General features: G+C 46.5%; 1 protein-coding gene and 1 long non-coding RNA gene across 4 annotated transcripts in view; one reads left to right on the top strand and one right to left on the bottom strand.

Annotated features, from left to right (window-relative positions):
- Positions 1-333: 333 nt before the first annotated feature.
- Positions 334-9396, bottom strand: LOC121470740 (uncharacterized). 3 transcript variants are annotated; one of them, XR_012058315.1, is made up of 3 exons: positions 7835-8767; positions 5261-5536; positions 334-5134 (listed from the first exon to the last, which is right to left on the bottom strand). It is a non-coding gene; the product is annotated as an uncharacterized lncRNA (long non-coding RNA). The 3 variants fall into 3 exon arrangements; XR_012058314.1 differs by lacking the exon at positions 334-5134 and having other exon boundaries at positions 5195-5536; positions 7835-8426; positions 8625-8777; XR_005981924.2 differs by lacking the exon at positions 334-5134 and having other exon boundaries at positions 5195-5536; positions 7835-9396.
- The window catches only part of PRKAR1B (protein kinase cAMP-dependent type I regulatory subunit beta), a 92655-nt gene continuing 78832 nt past the window's right edge, over positions 1710-15532 (top strand). The window contains exons 1-3 of the mRNA XM_030285231.4: positions 1710-1957; positions 2871-3075; positions 13444-13614. Coding sequence (XP_030141091.1) covers positions 2899-3075; positions 13444-13614 — 348 coding nt within the window. The 5' untranslated portion in view covers positions 1710-1957; positions 2871-2898. The remainder of the gene's footprint in view (positions 1958-2870; positions 3076-13443; positions 13615-15532) is intronic.

Raw genomic sequence — 15532 nt, 5'->3', positions numbered from 1 at the left:
GACAAGGACAGAGTTAGGGACATGGGGATAGGGACACGGGGATAGGGACAGGGATAGGGATAGAGACAAGGACAGGGATAGGGATAGGGACGCAGGGACAGGGACAGGGATAGAGACAGGGACAGAGATAGCAGGACAAGGATGAGGACAGAGAGGGGAACAGGGACAGTGAGAGGGATAGAGCCAGGGGAAACCAAACAGAGCGAGGGGACAGGGCCAGAGTGGGGGACAGGGGCAGGGCAGGGTGGCACTTTCACATGTGCCACTTCCCCGCAGTTTCTTTGGAGGGATCAATCAAAGCACGGGCAGGAAGGTTCTGTTTCTGTAACAGCGTTGTATACCTTTTAGTATTTGTATTTTATTTGTGTTAGCTAATAAATATTTGTATTTCTATTGTATCTTAGTATTTTATTTGTATTAGCTAATGTGTGTATACATTGTGTTTATGTTGTATTTCTGGGTACTTTACACAACCTCATGTTTTGTGTTCTCGCCTGGTGACTGCAAGGAACAGACGTAAAACAAAAACAAACTCTCACGGTCCTTTTCAAATCTGAAGTGCAATAAACCACAGAATTAATTCAAATTATTTTGAAATAGGCCTGTGTTTACCAGCAGAGTTTATTTGCTTGTTGCCCTTCTCCTAGCTTGACTGTGATCTTTTGGAGTCCTGTTTCACCCTTTATTCTGTGGGAACCACGAATGTGAATTTCCTGACAATAGAAGGAACACCAGCGTGCATTGGGGTACTTCTGACAGCACGTGCTGGCCCATGGCTGAATGCCAGCCGTGAGCACACTCCTCATGGCCCTGCACAGAGGCGCTGCTGGCTGTGATGGCTTTGCTCTAAATACCCCTGGGCAGGCTGAGCTGTCCTTCCCAGCCCTGCCCAGCCCTGCCCGGCCCTTCCCGAGCTGTGGGTGCCCAGCAGGGCTGGCAGTGCCACAGGCAGCGCTGTGGCCGCCGTGCCTTGGCTCAGCAGCCTGTCCTGCACGGCCAGCTCATGGTCAGGACATCTTTTGTCCTCTGTGCCCAAGCCGGGCCATGTGTCACAGCCAGGCTACTGCCCTCCATGGCCATGCCCACCTTCATGGTGTGGGCACTTCACACATCCAGACTGTCCTTCGTGGCCAGGCCTGTTCCTAATGGCCAAACCACCGCCCATTGTGGCCAGGCTCATCTTCCTGGCGAGCGGCCAGGCCAGGTCCTGCCATCGCTGCGGGTCCGTGCGGGGCACAGAGCGGCAGAGCGGGTCCGGGCGGTGCGGTGGGAGCGGAGGGGTCGGTGCCACCCGGAGCTGTTTGGAGCAGAGGGGTCGGTGCCGCTGGGTTCGGAGCTGAGGGGCCGGTGCCGCTCGGTTCGGAGATTAAGGGTCGGTGCCGCTCGGTTCGGAGCTGAGGGGCCGGTGCCGCTGGGCTCGGAGCGGAGGGGCCGCTGCCTCCTGGAGCAGAGGGGTCGGTGCCGCTGGGTTCGGAGCGGTAGGGTCGGTGCCACCCGAAGCAGAGGGGCCGGTGCCGCTGGGCTCGGAGCGGAGGGGCCGGTGCCGCTCGGTTCGGAGCGGAGGGGCCGGTGCCGCTGGGTTCGGAGCGGAAGGGCCGGTGCCGCTGGGTTCGGAGCAGAGGGCCCGGTGCCGCTCGGTTCGGAGCAGAGGGGTCAGTGCCGCCCGGCTCGCAGCTCGGGGCTCGCTCCGTGCCGCCTCTCGGCGGAGGCGGCGGCGCAGGCCGCGCCCGCCGGGGAGTGACGGCGGCGGCACTTCCTGCGGGCGAGCGGCGGCGGAGCCGGAGCCTTTGTGCGGGAGCGGAGCAGGGTCCCCGCGGCGCCCCGCGGCCCCGGCGGGCGGCAGGAGCGGAGGCGGCGGCGGCTGCAGTGCGGAGACCGGCAGGGGAGCCGCTTCCCCCGCCTCCACCGCCGGCCAGGACAGCGGAGGCGCCGCCGCTCAGCCGGCTCCGGCCACCAGGTATTTACCGGCCCCTCCGTTCCCCGGGCCCGGCCGGGCGCGGAGAGTGCGGGACAGGGACAGGCACAGGGACAGGGACAGGCACAGGGACAGGCACAGGGACAGCGGCGGGCACAGGGACAGCGGCGGCAGATCCGCCCGGCCGGGCCCGGGGGATGCGCTGCCTCCCGGCCGGGCCCGGGGCACTTCCCGGTGCTCGGAGCCTCCCGGGGCCTGCCCGGCTCAGCCCCGCTCAGCCCCGCTCAGCCCCGCTCAGCCCCGCTCAGCCCCGCTCAGCCCCGCATCCGCAGACCCGGGCACAGAGGTCGGGACCGGGGTAAAGCTGCCCCGGCGTTCCGGGCTCGCAGCAGAGCGCTCATAACCCCGCTGGGGGAAATAAAGAGGGTTTGGGGCTGTTCTCCCCCCAGCTCATCAAACTTCCTTTCGGGGAACTCGTTTTCCTTCGGGGGGCTCTGCCCGCTCCTCCCCAGCCTCCCCGGGTCTGCCAAGGGTCGCTGGTTGGGAAAGGGAGAAATGCTAAAATTGCCCAAAAATCTCTGTAGCAAAAAAATGGGTTTCTAGTGACAGGAGCGAGTCGCCACGGGGAAAGCAAAGCAAGGCTTTGCGCCGTCATTTAATAGTGTTTTTGAAGCTCCTTGCCTTTGTAGGTTAATTTCACCGGTTGCTGTTTTTTTCCCAAAGATCGATCACTATCTAGGAGTTAAAATCCCCTTTGTGTACTTAGTGGGATGTTGATAGAAAGATGTCACAGTTCAGCATTTCTACATACAACCCCAGAATATTAAAACATTCAAATTGAATAAGTCCTCCATAGGCAACAGGCAATATTAAAATGTCTTTGCTCTTCTGATCTCTGTGACAAAGGATTTGGGAATTGTCTCTCATCTCTTTCTTGCACCATTTTCTTACCTAGGTCGTGTTTTCTGTTTACAAGCCTGAAGATGGCTGCTGCTGCTTCCTGCAATGTGGAAGAGGATGAGAGCCTGAAGGGATGTGAACTCTATGTTCAGAAACACAACATCCAACAGATTCTAAAAGAATGCATTGTAAACCTCTGTATAGCAAAGCCAGACCGACCCATGAAATTCCTCAGAGAACACTTTGAAAAATTAGAAAAGGTCAGTGATTTTCAGGTGACTTTACATTTTCCATTTATAAAATGAAAAAAGATTGTTTAAAGATTTAAAATATTTTGGTACTTTTTTTTCTTTATAAAATGACCACACAACTGTGAAAATATAAACTGTTAAGAGAAAAAAGCCCCAGCCCTTCATTTGTGGATGGCTACTATAACATTTGCTATAGTTTAGACTATTTTGTGCATAACACCAAGATTATAATATCTCAGGAAACTGCATTTGTTAAAAATGACCCAAATTGTTTGTGAGGCACGGTACCCTGAACTTTCATCTCTTGGAAGAACCTGCCTTTGGGTGTAAATGATGTTGTTTATTCCAGTGTGGTGGGGTTTTCCCTTCCCCTAAAACTGACCAAAATCAGGGAACCCGCAAGTTCTCTAAATCTTTGAGCAGTTTGCTGTTGAATTTCAGTGCTCTCTCCTGTCTGCAGTGCCTGTCCCAGGATCCTCTGACAGGGGATGCATTAAGAGACACCTCACTTGCTGTGACTGCCTTCAAGAGCAGTGTAGAGAGGGGGAAACATTTAGAGCATTCCCAAACAAATTCTCTCTAAAGCCTAGGGGTATCTTTGCAGGAAGAGCACGTTGTGTGAGCAGGTGTTGTTGCAGGCTTGAGAGAAAAGGTTTAGTAGTTTCTTCCTTCAGGAGTGAATAATACATAAGGCTGATATATCACCAGTGATGTAAAACATTTAATACATCTCACTCTCTGCTTTTCAGATTCATTTTTCTGTAGGTGAGTATATGGCAAATTCCTGTAGTTTTAAAAAAATGCAAATATTGCATGTTGATGGTGGCCTGGGACATCAGAGAGGGGTAGAAAGTACAAGGTGGTTTGTAATTGTATTTGATTATTGTGAAAAAGAAACAGTCTCTTGATTCTGTATATTCTAAACTTCTGACAGCCAAGACTCATTTTTAGAGACTCAAAACTGTTGAATTTCCTTCACTGTGTTGTCAATTATCATCCATCATAACGTGTGGAATTTTGGACTTTTTGAAAAGAAGGATGAACACCATTCTTGAAAAAATCCCATTAAAACATGCTGTGGTATTATGGGATATGCTCCACTGCTGGAGGGATTTCTTGAGGAGTTGTACTGGGGGAGTTTGGCTTTGTTGGTGTTAACACAGCACACACACCTGAGACAGGAGGGCAGCTCCTACCCTTGAGAAATGAGATCTTCTTTCATGTGATCTCCTATTATTTCTCAAAGAACAGCAGATCCCAGAATTGTGTAGGACATCAATCAGGATGCCAGCACAGGAGCTGATGGATATCACTTGTCTCAAAATGGAAGATGATTTAGAAAACATCAAGGCATCAACTGCAGGGAATATAGTGCTTGCTGTGGGAGGACACAATCTTGGCACTGCCTCTCTAGAGCAGCCTGGGGGCCCAGCCTGCTGAGCCTGGAGGCTTCAGGCTCCTTCTGGAGGTTTCCAGCACTGTAATTCCTACAGCAGTTTGACTCCCTTGTTGCCCAAACATCTCTGAGGACTTCCTTGGGAAAAATTGCATATGAAGGATTTTATGCTGTAGAATAATATTTTCACTTAGTTGGTTGCATGAGAACAGTTGAAAGGAAGACTTCTAAAGATAGAGAAATCTTTCAATAAGTTTTATCCTGTTTTTGTACGCTTGTCATATACAGGTAGTTTGAAGAATCCTAATGGAATTGTGAATTTAGCAATTGTTCATTAGATTTTTGTAAATGTGCAATACTGACGTGGCACATTCACTATTAACTCCTTAAATTTGGTCATGTGTAGGGAGAGGAGTGAAAATCTTTGGGTTTAATAATGACTTTCTAAACAAAGTCGTGCATTTTTCCACCTAAGTGTGGTATTGTGAGGTTATTTTCCAAACTCATTAAGATAAACAACGCATTTCACTGAAGAAAGCAGTAGAAGAACAGTTTATCTGTCAAAAACACATGTGGGAAGTTTAGAGATGAAGTGTAGGATATTTTTCAAGTGGTTAAAAAAATGAGCTTGTGGAAAACAAGTAGAGCTTGATCCACATCAATGTACTGGAGCTACCTCAGAAGTGAATAAAAAAAAAAAGAAGAGTGTGTTTAATTTTGCTAATTCTTAACTCCATCTCATAAAATCAAGATTTATTGTGATATGCAAGATCAGAGCAGATCATAAATGCTTCTCACCTTCTGATGGCATCAGAGTTGGGTCCGTTGCCTTCAGCCTGCTGCTAAATGAGAAGGGGTCAGGGACTGACCCTGACCCAGCACTCTCCCTGGCTCCAGTGTCATTCCCAGGTCTGAGACGTCAGGAGCAGGTTTGTTTTGGCAGGAACTGGTCCCAGCACTGAGAGCAGAGCCAGCAATGAGGTAATGCTCGAGGGATGTGCGCTGTCCTGGGCTAGTGTTCAGCTCTGTGGCTGGGCCACTCTTTATTCACAGCATGGACATGGCCTGAGAGGGCTGTAAAAGGAGAACGTGAATAAATAATTCTGAATAAAGTACTGGAGACTGAGGTTTGATGTTTGATGTTTAATTCTGAAGGAGTGCCAATGTTAGAAAGAACACTCCTCCCAAAGACTTTCTAAACGCAGCTTATTTGTATCAAGTACAATATCAAAAACCATTGCTCTGAAAATAATTGTGGGAAAACTTTAATACACATTTTTCTGTTCACTTAATACTGGCAGGACCTGCTTAAGTTGCCAGCAATTGCTGGGAATCATCTTATGTTTCTATATTCTGAAGTTTGCAAGTCACTTTTATATGCTGTGACCTATGGACTTCAAGACGACATCTACTCTGATCTCATTAACAGTTACTTTGTAAAAATCTGTAACGTGCCCTTGAGCACAGAAAATAGTTGAAAACAGTTTAGATACTTTAGATTTTAAAACCTGTGATATTTCCTTTGAACAATTTCTTTTCCGTTTCCCTCTGACTGCATAGATCTTGGTGGATGGAGTGAGGAAAGTCTTTCCCTTAGGGATTGTAATTGGTTTTTTTTTGGACTGAGGGAATAGATGTTAGCTAAGAAACTGTGCCATTATTTTAACAGCTGTAATTAAGTCCTATTTACTTGAGGACATAGCAGAAAAAAACAGGGAACCCATATTTTATCTCTGGTTCTTACACTATGTGAAAAAGTCAATTACTGAGAAATTACAGGCAATGCTTTGTATTTTTAGCCATACTGAGACTGCAAAAATTTCATAGTGTCAGGCTGTTTAGTGCCACGATTATATGATCAAAGGTGGAGTTGTCTTGCCAGGCTAAGCTCAGCTGTTCCACAGCAAAGAATTAGAATAAAGAATAGAACTAATGAAGAAAAGGGCACAAAAGAGGAAGCAGCAGCAAACCGCAGGATGTGTTCACAAGGCTTCGCTGGAGCCATTTTAATGTTGGGTGTTTTAGAGCAGGGCTGTGCTGGCTGAGCTGGGCTTTGCTGGCACTTTCTGGACCTGGGCTCTCTCCAGGCCCCTTTTGCTGCCCTCAGCACAAGCAGAAAACTCTGCTTTCCTCTAATAAATTACTGCAGCGCTCTCTGGGGTCCCGGCTGATGCCACATGCCTTGCGGCTCTGTTGGAAGGAGAATTTTGGGCTCAAACCCTGCAGTTTTGGAGCCTGAACCCTGTGGATTTGGAGCTCAAACTCCACAGTTCTGGGAGCCTGAACCCCATCATTTTGAAGCTCGAACCCCACGATTTTGGAGCTCAAACCCAGTGGTTTTGGAGCTTGAACCCCACGATTTTGGAGCTTGAACCCTGTGGTTTTGGAGCTTGAACTCTGTGGATTTGGGACCCCAAACCCCGCAGTTTTGGGGGCTCGAACCCCTGGATTTGGGCACTTCAACCCCATGGTTTGGGAGCTTGAACCCTGCAGTTTTGGGAGCCCGAACTGTGGTTTTGGGAACTCGAACCCTGCAATTTTGGAGCCTGAGCCCCACAGATTTGGGAGCTCGAGCCCCACGGTTTTGGAGCTTGAACTCCGCAGGTTTGGAGCTCAAACCCTGCAGTTTTGGGAGCTTGAACCCCATGGATTTGGAGCCCAAACCCTGCAGTTTTGGAGCTCGAACCCCAGGGTTTTGAGCTTGAACCCTGCAGTTTTAGAGCTTGAACCCTGTGGTTTTGGAACCTGAACCCCTCAGTTTTGGGGCTCAAACCCTGCGGTTTTGCAACTTGAACCATGCGGTTTTGAGCTCGAAGCTCACGGTTTTGGGAGCTCGAACCCCATGGATTTGGAGCCCGAACCCCGCGGATTTGGAGCTCGAACCCCACAGTTTTGAGCCCAAACCATGCAGTTTTGGAGCTCGAACCCGGCGGTTCTGGAGCCTGAACCCCGCGGTTTTGGAGCTCGAACCCCGAGGATTTAGGAGCCCGAACCCCGCGGATTTAGGAGCCCGAACCCCGCGGTTTTGATCCCGAACCCCGCGGTTTTGGAGCCCGAACCCCGCGGTTTTGGAGCCCGAACCCCGCGGATTTAGGAGCCCGAACCCCGCGGATTTGATCCCGAACCCCGCGGATTTAGGAGCCCGAACCCCGCGGTTCTGGAGCCCGAACCCCGCGGATTTGGAGCCCGAACCCCGCGGTTTTTGATCCCGAACCCCGCGGTTTTGGAGCCCGAACCCCGGTTCAGGCGCGCCGCCCCCTGGCGGCGCTGGGCGGAACTGCACCCGGGCGTGCCGGGACCCGGCCTGGGAGAGAAAAGTGCAACAAGTCACAAATTCCCCCTCTGTTAGCAAAACACACTTTGTTCACTTACCGCAGAGAGTTTCAGAACCAAACATACCCGAGCATCAAAATTTGGGCACCAGACTCTTCTTCTGCGGCAGTATTATCTCTCCCAGTATTTGTGTTTTATCACAGAAAGGAATCCTTAGATCAATAATTTCCACCAGAACCTGTCTAAACTGATGAAATTAATTCTTAAAAGTACAATTTGTTATTATGCGAAGTATAACTCACTGCTTTCTGATAAGCTGGAGAGGGGTTAGAGATTTGAAGCAAAATCACACAGAGAAAAAAACTATAGAAAAAATGCATTACCGAAGCAGTTTTATAAAGCCTAATAATGATATTGTTCAAAGCTTGCCAAGCAGTTGGGTGGTATCTCCGTGGTGGTCAGAAATGTTGGTAAAGCATGCAGGAACATACCTGAGATGCTGATAGGAGCACAACAGTGGGAGCACCAGGTGCCCTGGCTGTGTGACTGCACTTCTGAGCAGGCTTGGGCAGCCTCTGTCCTGCCTCTCCCCTGAGATCAGTTCTGGGAAGAGCTGGATGAAAAGCAGCTCAGGTGGGACCCCTGTGATTGCCAGTCAGCCCCAGGCAGTCTTCTGAGAGGTGACAGTTTTCTTGGAAGAGGTAAAGGAAAACAAGGTGAATTTTTAAAGCCCCCCCAGGCAAACTTTCCTGCATGCAGGGAAAGATGGAGGATAAAGGAAATAAGAGCAGAAAGAGAAAAAAAGCTTTTTCCACAAGAAATAAAATTAGCAAACCCCAGCTCTTATGAGCTTGTATGGAACATATTAGAGCTGAGCCTCCCTGTTTACTTTGTGTGTCCACAAGTGTGAGTGGCTTTCCCAGTCTCAAAGCCAAAATTTAACAAATCCAGGGTGCAGTCATGGAGCAGGGAGGGAATTCTGCCTGGAAGACGTCTTTGTTTCACATCTCAAGCTCCCCTGTTTTACATTCATCAGGTTACTTAATCCACTTTTATGTGGGCTTGTCTCTTCTTACACAAGCTATGCGTGCATACATTGTTATTTGGCTGGATTTTAAGAATCAGAAGTGTTGGCTATGATTCTCTTTGATTATATAAGCTTTTAAGTATCAAAAATAGGGTCTGTGTTTTGTAACATAACCTCTCACTTTGCTGTGAGGCGTATGTAAGAAAGTAGGGAAGAGGTGGTGGTGATGGGTTGAGATGCTGAAGACACTGGTGGGGGAAGACAAGGAGTGTGAACAAGTTGCAGGAGGTAAAACAATGGCAGTGAAGGGTCTGAGGAAGGTCAGGCATGCAGCTGGAGTGTCATCAGAGTAGGTGGAATTTTGGCAGGAGAATTTTGCCTGGATTGAAAATTGGGAAAGAGCAGAAATGCAGAGAGGCCACGGAGGATGCAGAAATAGTAATCAAAGTGGAGGATAACTATGGAGGGGGTAAATGCTTTGGTAGAATAGTAGGGAGTGCATTTAAAGATATTTCTTAGAATTGCTGTAGAAGGTAGCATGGAGCAGGAGGAAGGCAGTGGAACAATCATTGGGATTGTGTGAATAACAAGGCTGAATTGATCATAAAGATTGTCTGTCCTGGCAAAGATAAGACTGGAAAGAACATTAAGATCTCCCAGATTTTTCCTGCTTTTAGTGATGGCATCAGTCAGTCCTGTGTTTCCAGCAAAATGAAGTGCTTTGCCTTTGGCCTTTATTGGTTGTTGTAAATCATCAGCCCCAAGGAGTGGTGAGGGGTGTTAGAAACCCTCCTGGATAGAGAGCATCTCCTCTGGGTCAATTCCAGTGCAAAGAGAGATTAGTTACCTGTTCATGAACCTTCCTGCATATTTTCTGTGAATAATCCAGGTCTATCAAGCAGAAAAGTTTATGACTGTGCTTGAGGAGAAAAAGAAAAGCATTTAGAGTGTACTTGGTGGTGTTGTTTTTGAATGCAATGTATACATTGTAGGAAGCAGAGCAGAGGTACTGAGCTTTCATATCAAATGTCTGACTTGCTTTTAAAAGTCTTTTTGGGATGTTGCTGTAAGGCTGCACAGTGATTTGGAGCTCCCTTAGCTGCTTTCCTTCCTTCAGCTCATCTGAGTTTTCAGGTAGTGACAAAGCCTGAAAGGAGAGACTGGGAGAGGAAGTGAATTTCTGTTTAGAAATGCTCCAGCTGACAGGGAAGAAAGCTTCTGGGTCAGGAGGTGTGTGTGCTCTTGAGCAGTGGTCTGAAAGGAAGGGTAAACCTAAGAACTGTCTCAGCATTGTGGCTGCTTCACTTGCAATGCTTAAACTTATTAAAAATTCATGGAAGCATTATCTGGGGGAGATGCTGAATATGCTAAATTCCTGTGGTTTATACCTCAGCCTCTTGTATCTGAAAGTGGACACTCAAATGATAGATTGGTTACTTCAGCTGTATTTATTGGTTCTTCTTTCAGTTTGAGGCAATGATCAAAGGCAGTTGCACTGTTGTGCTGTTGTGTCTTCCATGTGTTTTCTCATTTGAAGGTGGACATGATTGGGCAATATGATTATGAATTATCAGTGCCATCCAAAGAGAGAAAGAGAGAGAAAATCACTTGTTGTCATGACAACAAAAGATGATGTGGTGTTTACTTGAAGCTGAGTTCTGCACAAGGATTCGCACCAAGCCGCATCTGAAGGTCGCTGTTTGAAGAACTCTTCTTGAGACAGCTCATTCCTCCTTTCAGACATTTGCTGCTTTTGTGCAGTTTTACCCCAGGATATGTGGAAGACGTCTCTCTGAAAGCTCAGCCCAGGACAGAGGAAACTCTTTGATTTGCAAAAGGCACGCTGCAGTTCAGGAATGGGGATCCCTCCCAGCCTGCAGCTAGCGGCGTGTGGAAAGCCAGCCAGCCACCTGCCTGCTGTTTATGTAAAAGGAGTTTGTAGTGAAGAGACTTCCTTTTAAAATGAAGCACACCGTAACTCACTTTTATAATCCTTTAAAATCTTGTTGGCTTCTAAAAGTATTTGAGTTTAAGAGCATGCTTTGTAGTATTAATTTTATCTCACTGAGCTTCCTTTTGTATATAAATCTCTGCTGGGGCGGGGGAGATATTATTTATTAATTCCTTGGAACTGGCTTTTATGCAATGTGTACTGAAGAGAGAAGAGTGTATTTTATATTCAAATGTGGCAAACTACTACTCTTCTCTCTGAGTAAATATGCTCTGTATAAAAAGAACTGTGTAAGTGCTGCACACCATTAGTTACCCGACTACCCTCTTGTTGTACCTGCCTTTTAGTTAAATTTTAGCTGCTATTCTTCAGAAGGGTCTCTCCTACCTTTCAGTTAAGGCCATGCAGAAGGTGCATTTGATTATGTTAATTTAATATAGTCAGAGACCACTAACACTATCAGAGATAGGCAATCAGTAATGTTATTTGAAAGTCTTCAGTCATAGCTTTTGTTTTTAAACACTAAATATTAAATATAATTGTAATATACAGCACACATTTGTACTTGAAATATTTTGCTTGATTGTTGTTTAGGAATCTAGAGACAGAGAGGAGTAAGGAAGAAGTTGATGAGAATGCTAATATAGAATTTGCAGTTCTTACACTATAGGAAAATCTAATTGAGTCATTTTTTACATAGCTAGTGCTGCTATTTGAATGTGAAATTAAAAAGTTTCAGTAAGGATTTAATACATCTGAAATTCTGGTTTTTTGGTTACAGCACCGAGGTCAACTGCATTGTGGCCTGGGAGTTTTGGGGTTGTAAGCCAAATTTAAACCCCAAATGGTCTCAGAAAGAACTTGGCACTTTTTGAGGCAGGTCAGATCTTTAACCAGCCCTCTACATTTTATCTCTGATCTTGTCCCCTAAATATTTCAGTAGCCTTCTTCAAAACAAGAATGTGTGACTTGTTACTCTGAGTCCTGCAGCATGGGAAATGCTGTTCAGTTATTTATTTCAAGTAGCAATAGTGCATCAAAGACTGGTGTCAGAGAAGGGCAGTGTCAGTGATGGTGCAGGAACTGACTGGAATAAGACCAGAAAAGACAGGTGGCATGATGGATTTGATGTAAACACCAACGGCAAAACATATATTAATCATCCATTTTTCTTGCAAGCTTGAAAGTTGTGAGCTTGTGCCAGTTTTCTGTACTGCCCTTTTCTGGTGCCATACCTGATGAGCTGTGGATAAGTCACTTCCTCTGTCAGTGGGACCAGCTGGTGATGCTGGTGCTCTGCCACTCGTGCTGGTGCTCCCAGATGCTCCCTCCTCCACTCACTCCCGTCCTAGCTCGGAATGGAAAGCCTCACTGGAAATTTCCTGTAGGACAGAGCCAGGTCCTGGCATCCCTGTTGGAGGAATGTTGGTTTATGGGGTGTGCAGGGAGCTCAGCAGCGCTGTGGTTTCTTTTGGGTAGCCTGCAATGCTGCTGAGCTTTCTCTGAAAAATCCTGGGGTTGTTGAGGGAGTCATGGGGTGATGGCTACTTGTACATCCCCCAGCATGGCCCTGGGGCCACCAGGCTGTGGGGTTTGCCTACCCAGAGGAGGTGACAGCAGATGAAATACTGCAGCAGCCAGCTTGCCTCCTTACAGTGCCTGTGTTCCCCCTGCTCATGCCCTTGGGTTTCCTGTACCAGGGAACAGAACATATGGCCCACCCATCCCCAGGATCAGTGGAGATTGGGATCAGCCAGCCCCAAAGGCTCTGGGGAAGCAGCAGGGGCAGTGAGTGTGCTGTGGCTGTGCCAGGGGGTGAGGAGGAGGGCTGGGTCTGAGCAGACAGCTCCTGCTCCTTTGACTGACACATGGATGATGCAAAGGGAATTTTACTCCTTTATGCTTTCCCTTGAATCCCAGGAAGCTGAGGGATAGAACATGGGGCTCTGGGAAAATACTATAATTATGGATAATTTGGTTTGTCTCTATCCTTTGGAAGTAAAATTCAGTGTATGAATTGACAATCTTGCAACTCTGACCTCCTTTCTTGACGGTTTTCTGTACTGCTTTCTGCTCTTGTTACTCTCTCTTCAGGGATTCCCTTTCCTATTTTATCCTCTGTTCCACAAGCATGAAATTTGGAGAATAACCTCCCTGTTGGCCAGCTGGTGCTAGGCCAGCCACCATCTTTCATAGTCTCCTGGAGCCTACCTTGGATCTTATTTGCTTGGAAGGAGTCCCACTGATTATAAATCAGTTGTATGGCAGAAATTCTGGAGTAGGGAGCATCTTTGTTGTTTGTGGTGATAGTAACCTTGCAAAGCAGAGCAAGATGAAGAAACCCATCTAATATATCAATGTGTGACTTCTGACATGTTGTCTGTACTTGAGACAACGGCATATACAAGCCAACTGAGAAAATAACAGCTGTGATGATGGAGAGTAAGCCAAAGAAGTTTTGCTTTCTCAACAAGGAGTAGCTGCAAAGATGTGCCTGCACTTTATATACATACGTTGCCATGATGTGTAAGAAAGAGCTGAACAGGTCAGCTGCCTGTACACACGTTGTAGTTAATGCTATTCTCATTAAATCTGTCATTTTCTTTCCGCAGTGCAAACTGACAGTCACCCAAACATAGATGCGAAAGGGTTGCTGATAGCGATAAAAGAAGGGCGGATTGACTAAATCCATGAGTAAGAGATGTTTCACCGTCTCTTTTTGCCTTGCAGGAAGAATGCAAGCAGATCCTGGCCCGGCAGAAATCCAGCTCCCAGTCGGATTCTCACGACGATGAGATTTCCCCTCCGCCCCCCAACCCGGTGGTGAAGGCGCGGCGCAGGAGGGGGGGCGTCAGTGCCGAGGTGTACACGGAGGAAGATGCTGTTTCCTACGTCAGAAAGGTAACCTGCCACCACCTCCTGCCTCTGGCAGCTACAAGCCAATCGAGTGACCCACGTTTTGTCCCTAATTTGGGCTCCTGGGCCAGTCTTCCTGCTGGCATGAGCGGGGCCTGACTGTCCTCACACTCAAGGTCTTTCCCCATCAGTGGGATTTCAGCATTCACTGTTCCTTCCTTTTTAAGATGTGCTGCTCATCTAACAGGATCAGTAATTCTCAGCCATTTTCTTGATAATCACTGGCTTCAGCATCTTTTGAGTTTGATCAGAACCTCTCATTATCAGAAGACAGCTTTTCTATTGCTGCATTTCCTGTTTTGTTCTTTGGCTTTGTTTTTCTTTTTTGTTTCCAAAAGTCAGATCTGCCTCAAGTTTTCTTTAATCTGGGTTTCCTAGACCGCTCAGGCAAATATTTCCCATGTTGATTAGGCACCACTTAATCCATTGAATTTTGGAAGTCTCTTGACCATACTTGGGTGATTTTGAGTGACCATTGTCTTTGAGGAAATGCCAATCCTAAATTAGATAATTTCTTCACTAGGAGCTCTGTTTTGGGCTTCTCTCTTTTTAACTGCCTTTTTTCACAAAAATATCTAGCTATGTTATATTTTTGATATCTCTTAATAACTCTGCATTTTTTTTTTTGACACTGGCTAAATCTTTCAAAGATTGTTGAAAGAGAGACATTACAATAGCATATGTCATGTTTGTTTAGGGAGCCAGGCTGAAAATGTATTTCATAAAGTTGACAGATGCTACTAATGTGCTTTTGTGCACGCCTGGAGTAGCTTTAACTCAAAGAGCTTTTTCTTTATGGAAATGCATTTTGTCAGTCACTGTTTTTTGGCAGAATGCTTTTTGCCTTTGCAGTCAGATGTGCTTTTGTCATCTTCTTATGATACAAGTTCACTGGCTGCTCTGGGGATTTCTGTCCCAAGAAAAAAATAATTAGGAGAGCCATTCATCCTAAAAACAAGTGCATACGAGTATTCTTGTGGCAGTTAAATAATGTTTTGCAAGTGCAATTTTAACAGCGCTGTAGTCAAGCCATTAATGAATGCCCTGCACTGTTAAAAAACTGTGTGATACTTCAGAAGCCACTTTAAAACACTTTTATTTCTGTGCATTTTGCAATATCCCCCCAAAAAAACTTCCATGAAGAGATTCCATTTGTTTCTGCTTGTTATGGGTTCCATCTGACTCTTCTGAAAATCAAAGGAAACATCCCTTCCCACCCCGGAGTAATTCTTTTATGTTTATAATGGAACCTGAAGTAAACTTTGTTTTCTTCATTTCTCAGCAGTGATGTCAGTGAGCCCTGACAGTAGCATGAGTAGGCAAGAACCAGAAGCAGCAATACAGATAATATTCTGTGTGTTCTGTGACTAGCCCTGTTGAGATTTTAATTTCCTAGGAACTGACTGATCTTAAATAATAATAATTTAGGGGATAATTTCTTGTACAGCTAGAGATGTTGGAAAGAATACAGAGATAGCACTGGGAGGATTTGTGTCAGTGCTTTGTCTTCTGCCATAAGCAAACGAATCCCATGGTGAAACCCATGGATGTGTGTTTGTGACAGATTTCTAGAATGCAGAAATAAAAGGAGACACTGAAAGGACAAATTATGGAACAAATTTAAAAGAGTAAAAAGTAAGGCAAAGGTTGTGTTAGACTATTGCAAACAGATGGAAATTTAGATAGTAGTCAGGAAGAACTGCTGGCTTGAATTCAGGTGTTGGATAGAAACTCATCTGGGTTATAAGCCAGTTTGAAGGATCCCTTGAAGGGGTGAGCTACAGCATGAGTAGTGCTAGAGGCAGTGAAATGAGCTATGTCCCAGAAGAGAAAATCAAAAGAGATTTAGCTCTGTGCTTTGAGCAAGCACATGGCATGGCTTCATTCTGGGGAAGATCTCTGT

This window comes from Taeniopygia guttata, chromosome 14, assembly GCF_048771995.1.
Source record: "Taeniopygia guttata chromosome 14, bTaeGut7.mat, whole genome shotgun sequence".
Taxonomy (NCBI): Eukaryota; Metazoa; Chordata; class Aves; order Passeriformes; family Estrildidae; genus Taeniopygia; species Taeniopygia guttata.
This window is presented reverse-complemented; position numbering and strand designations above follow the sequence as displayed.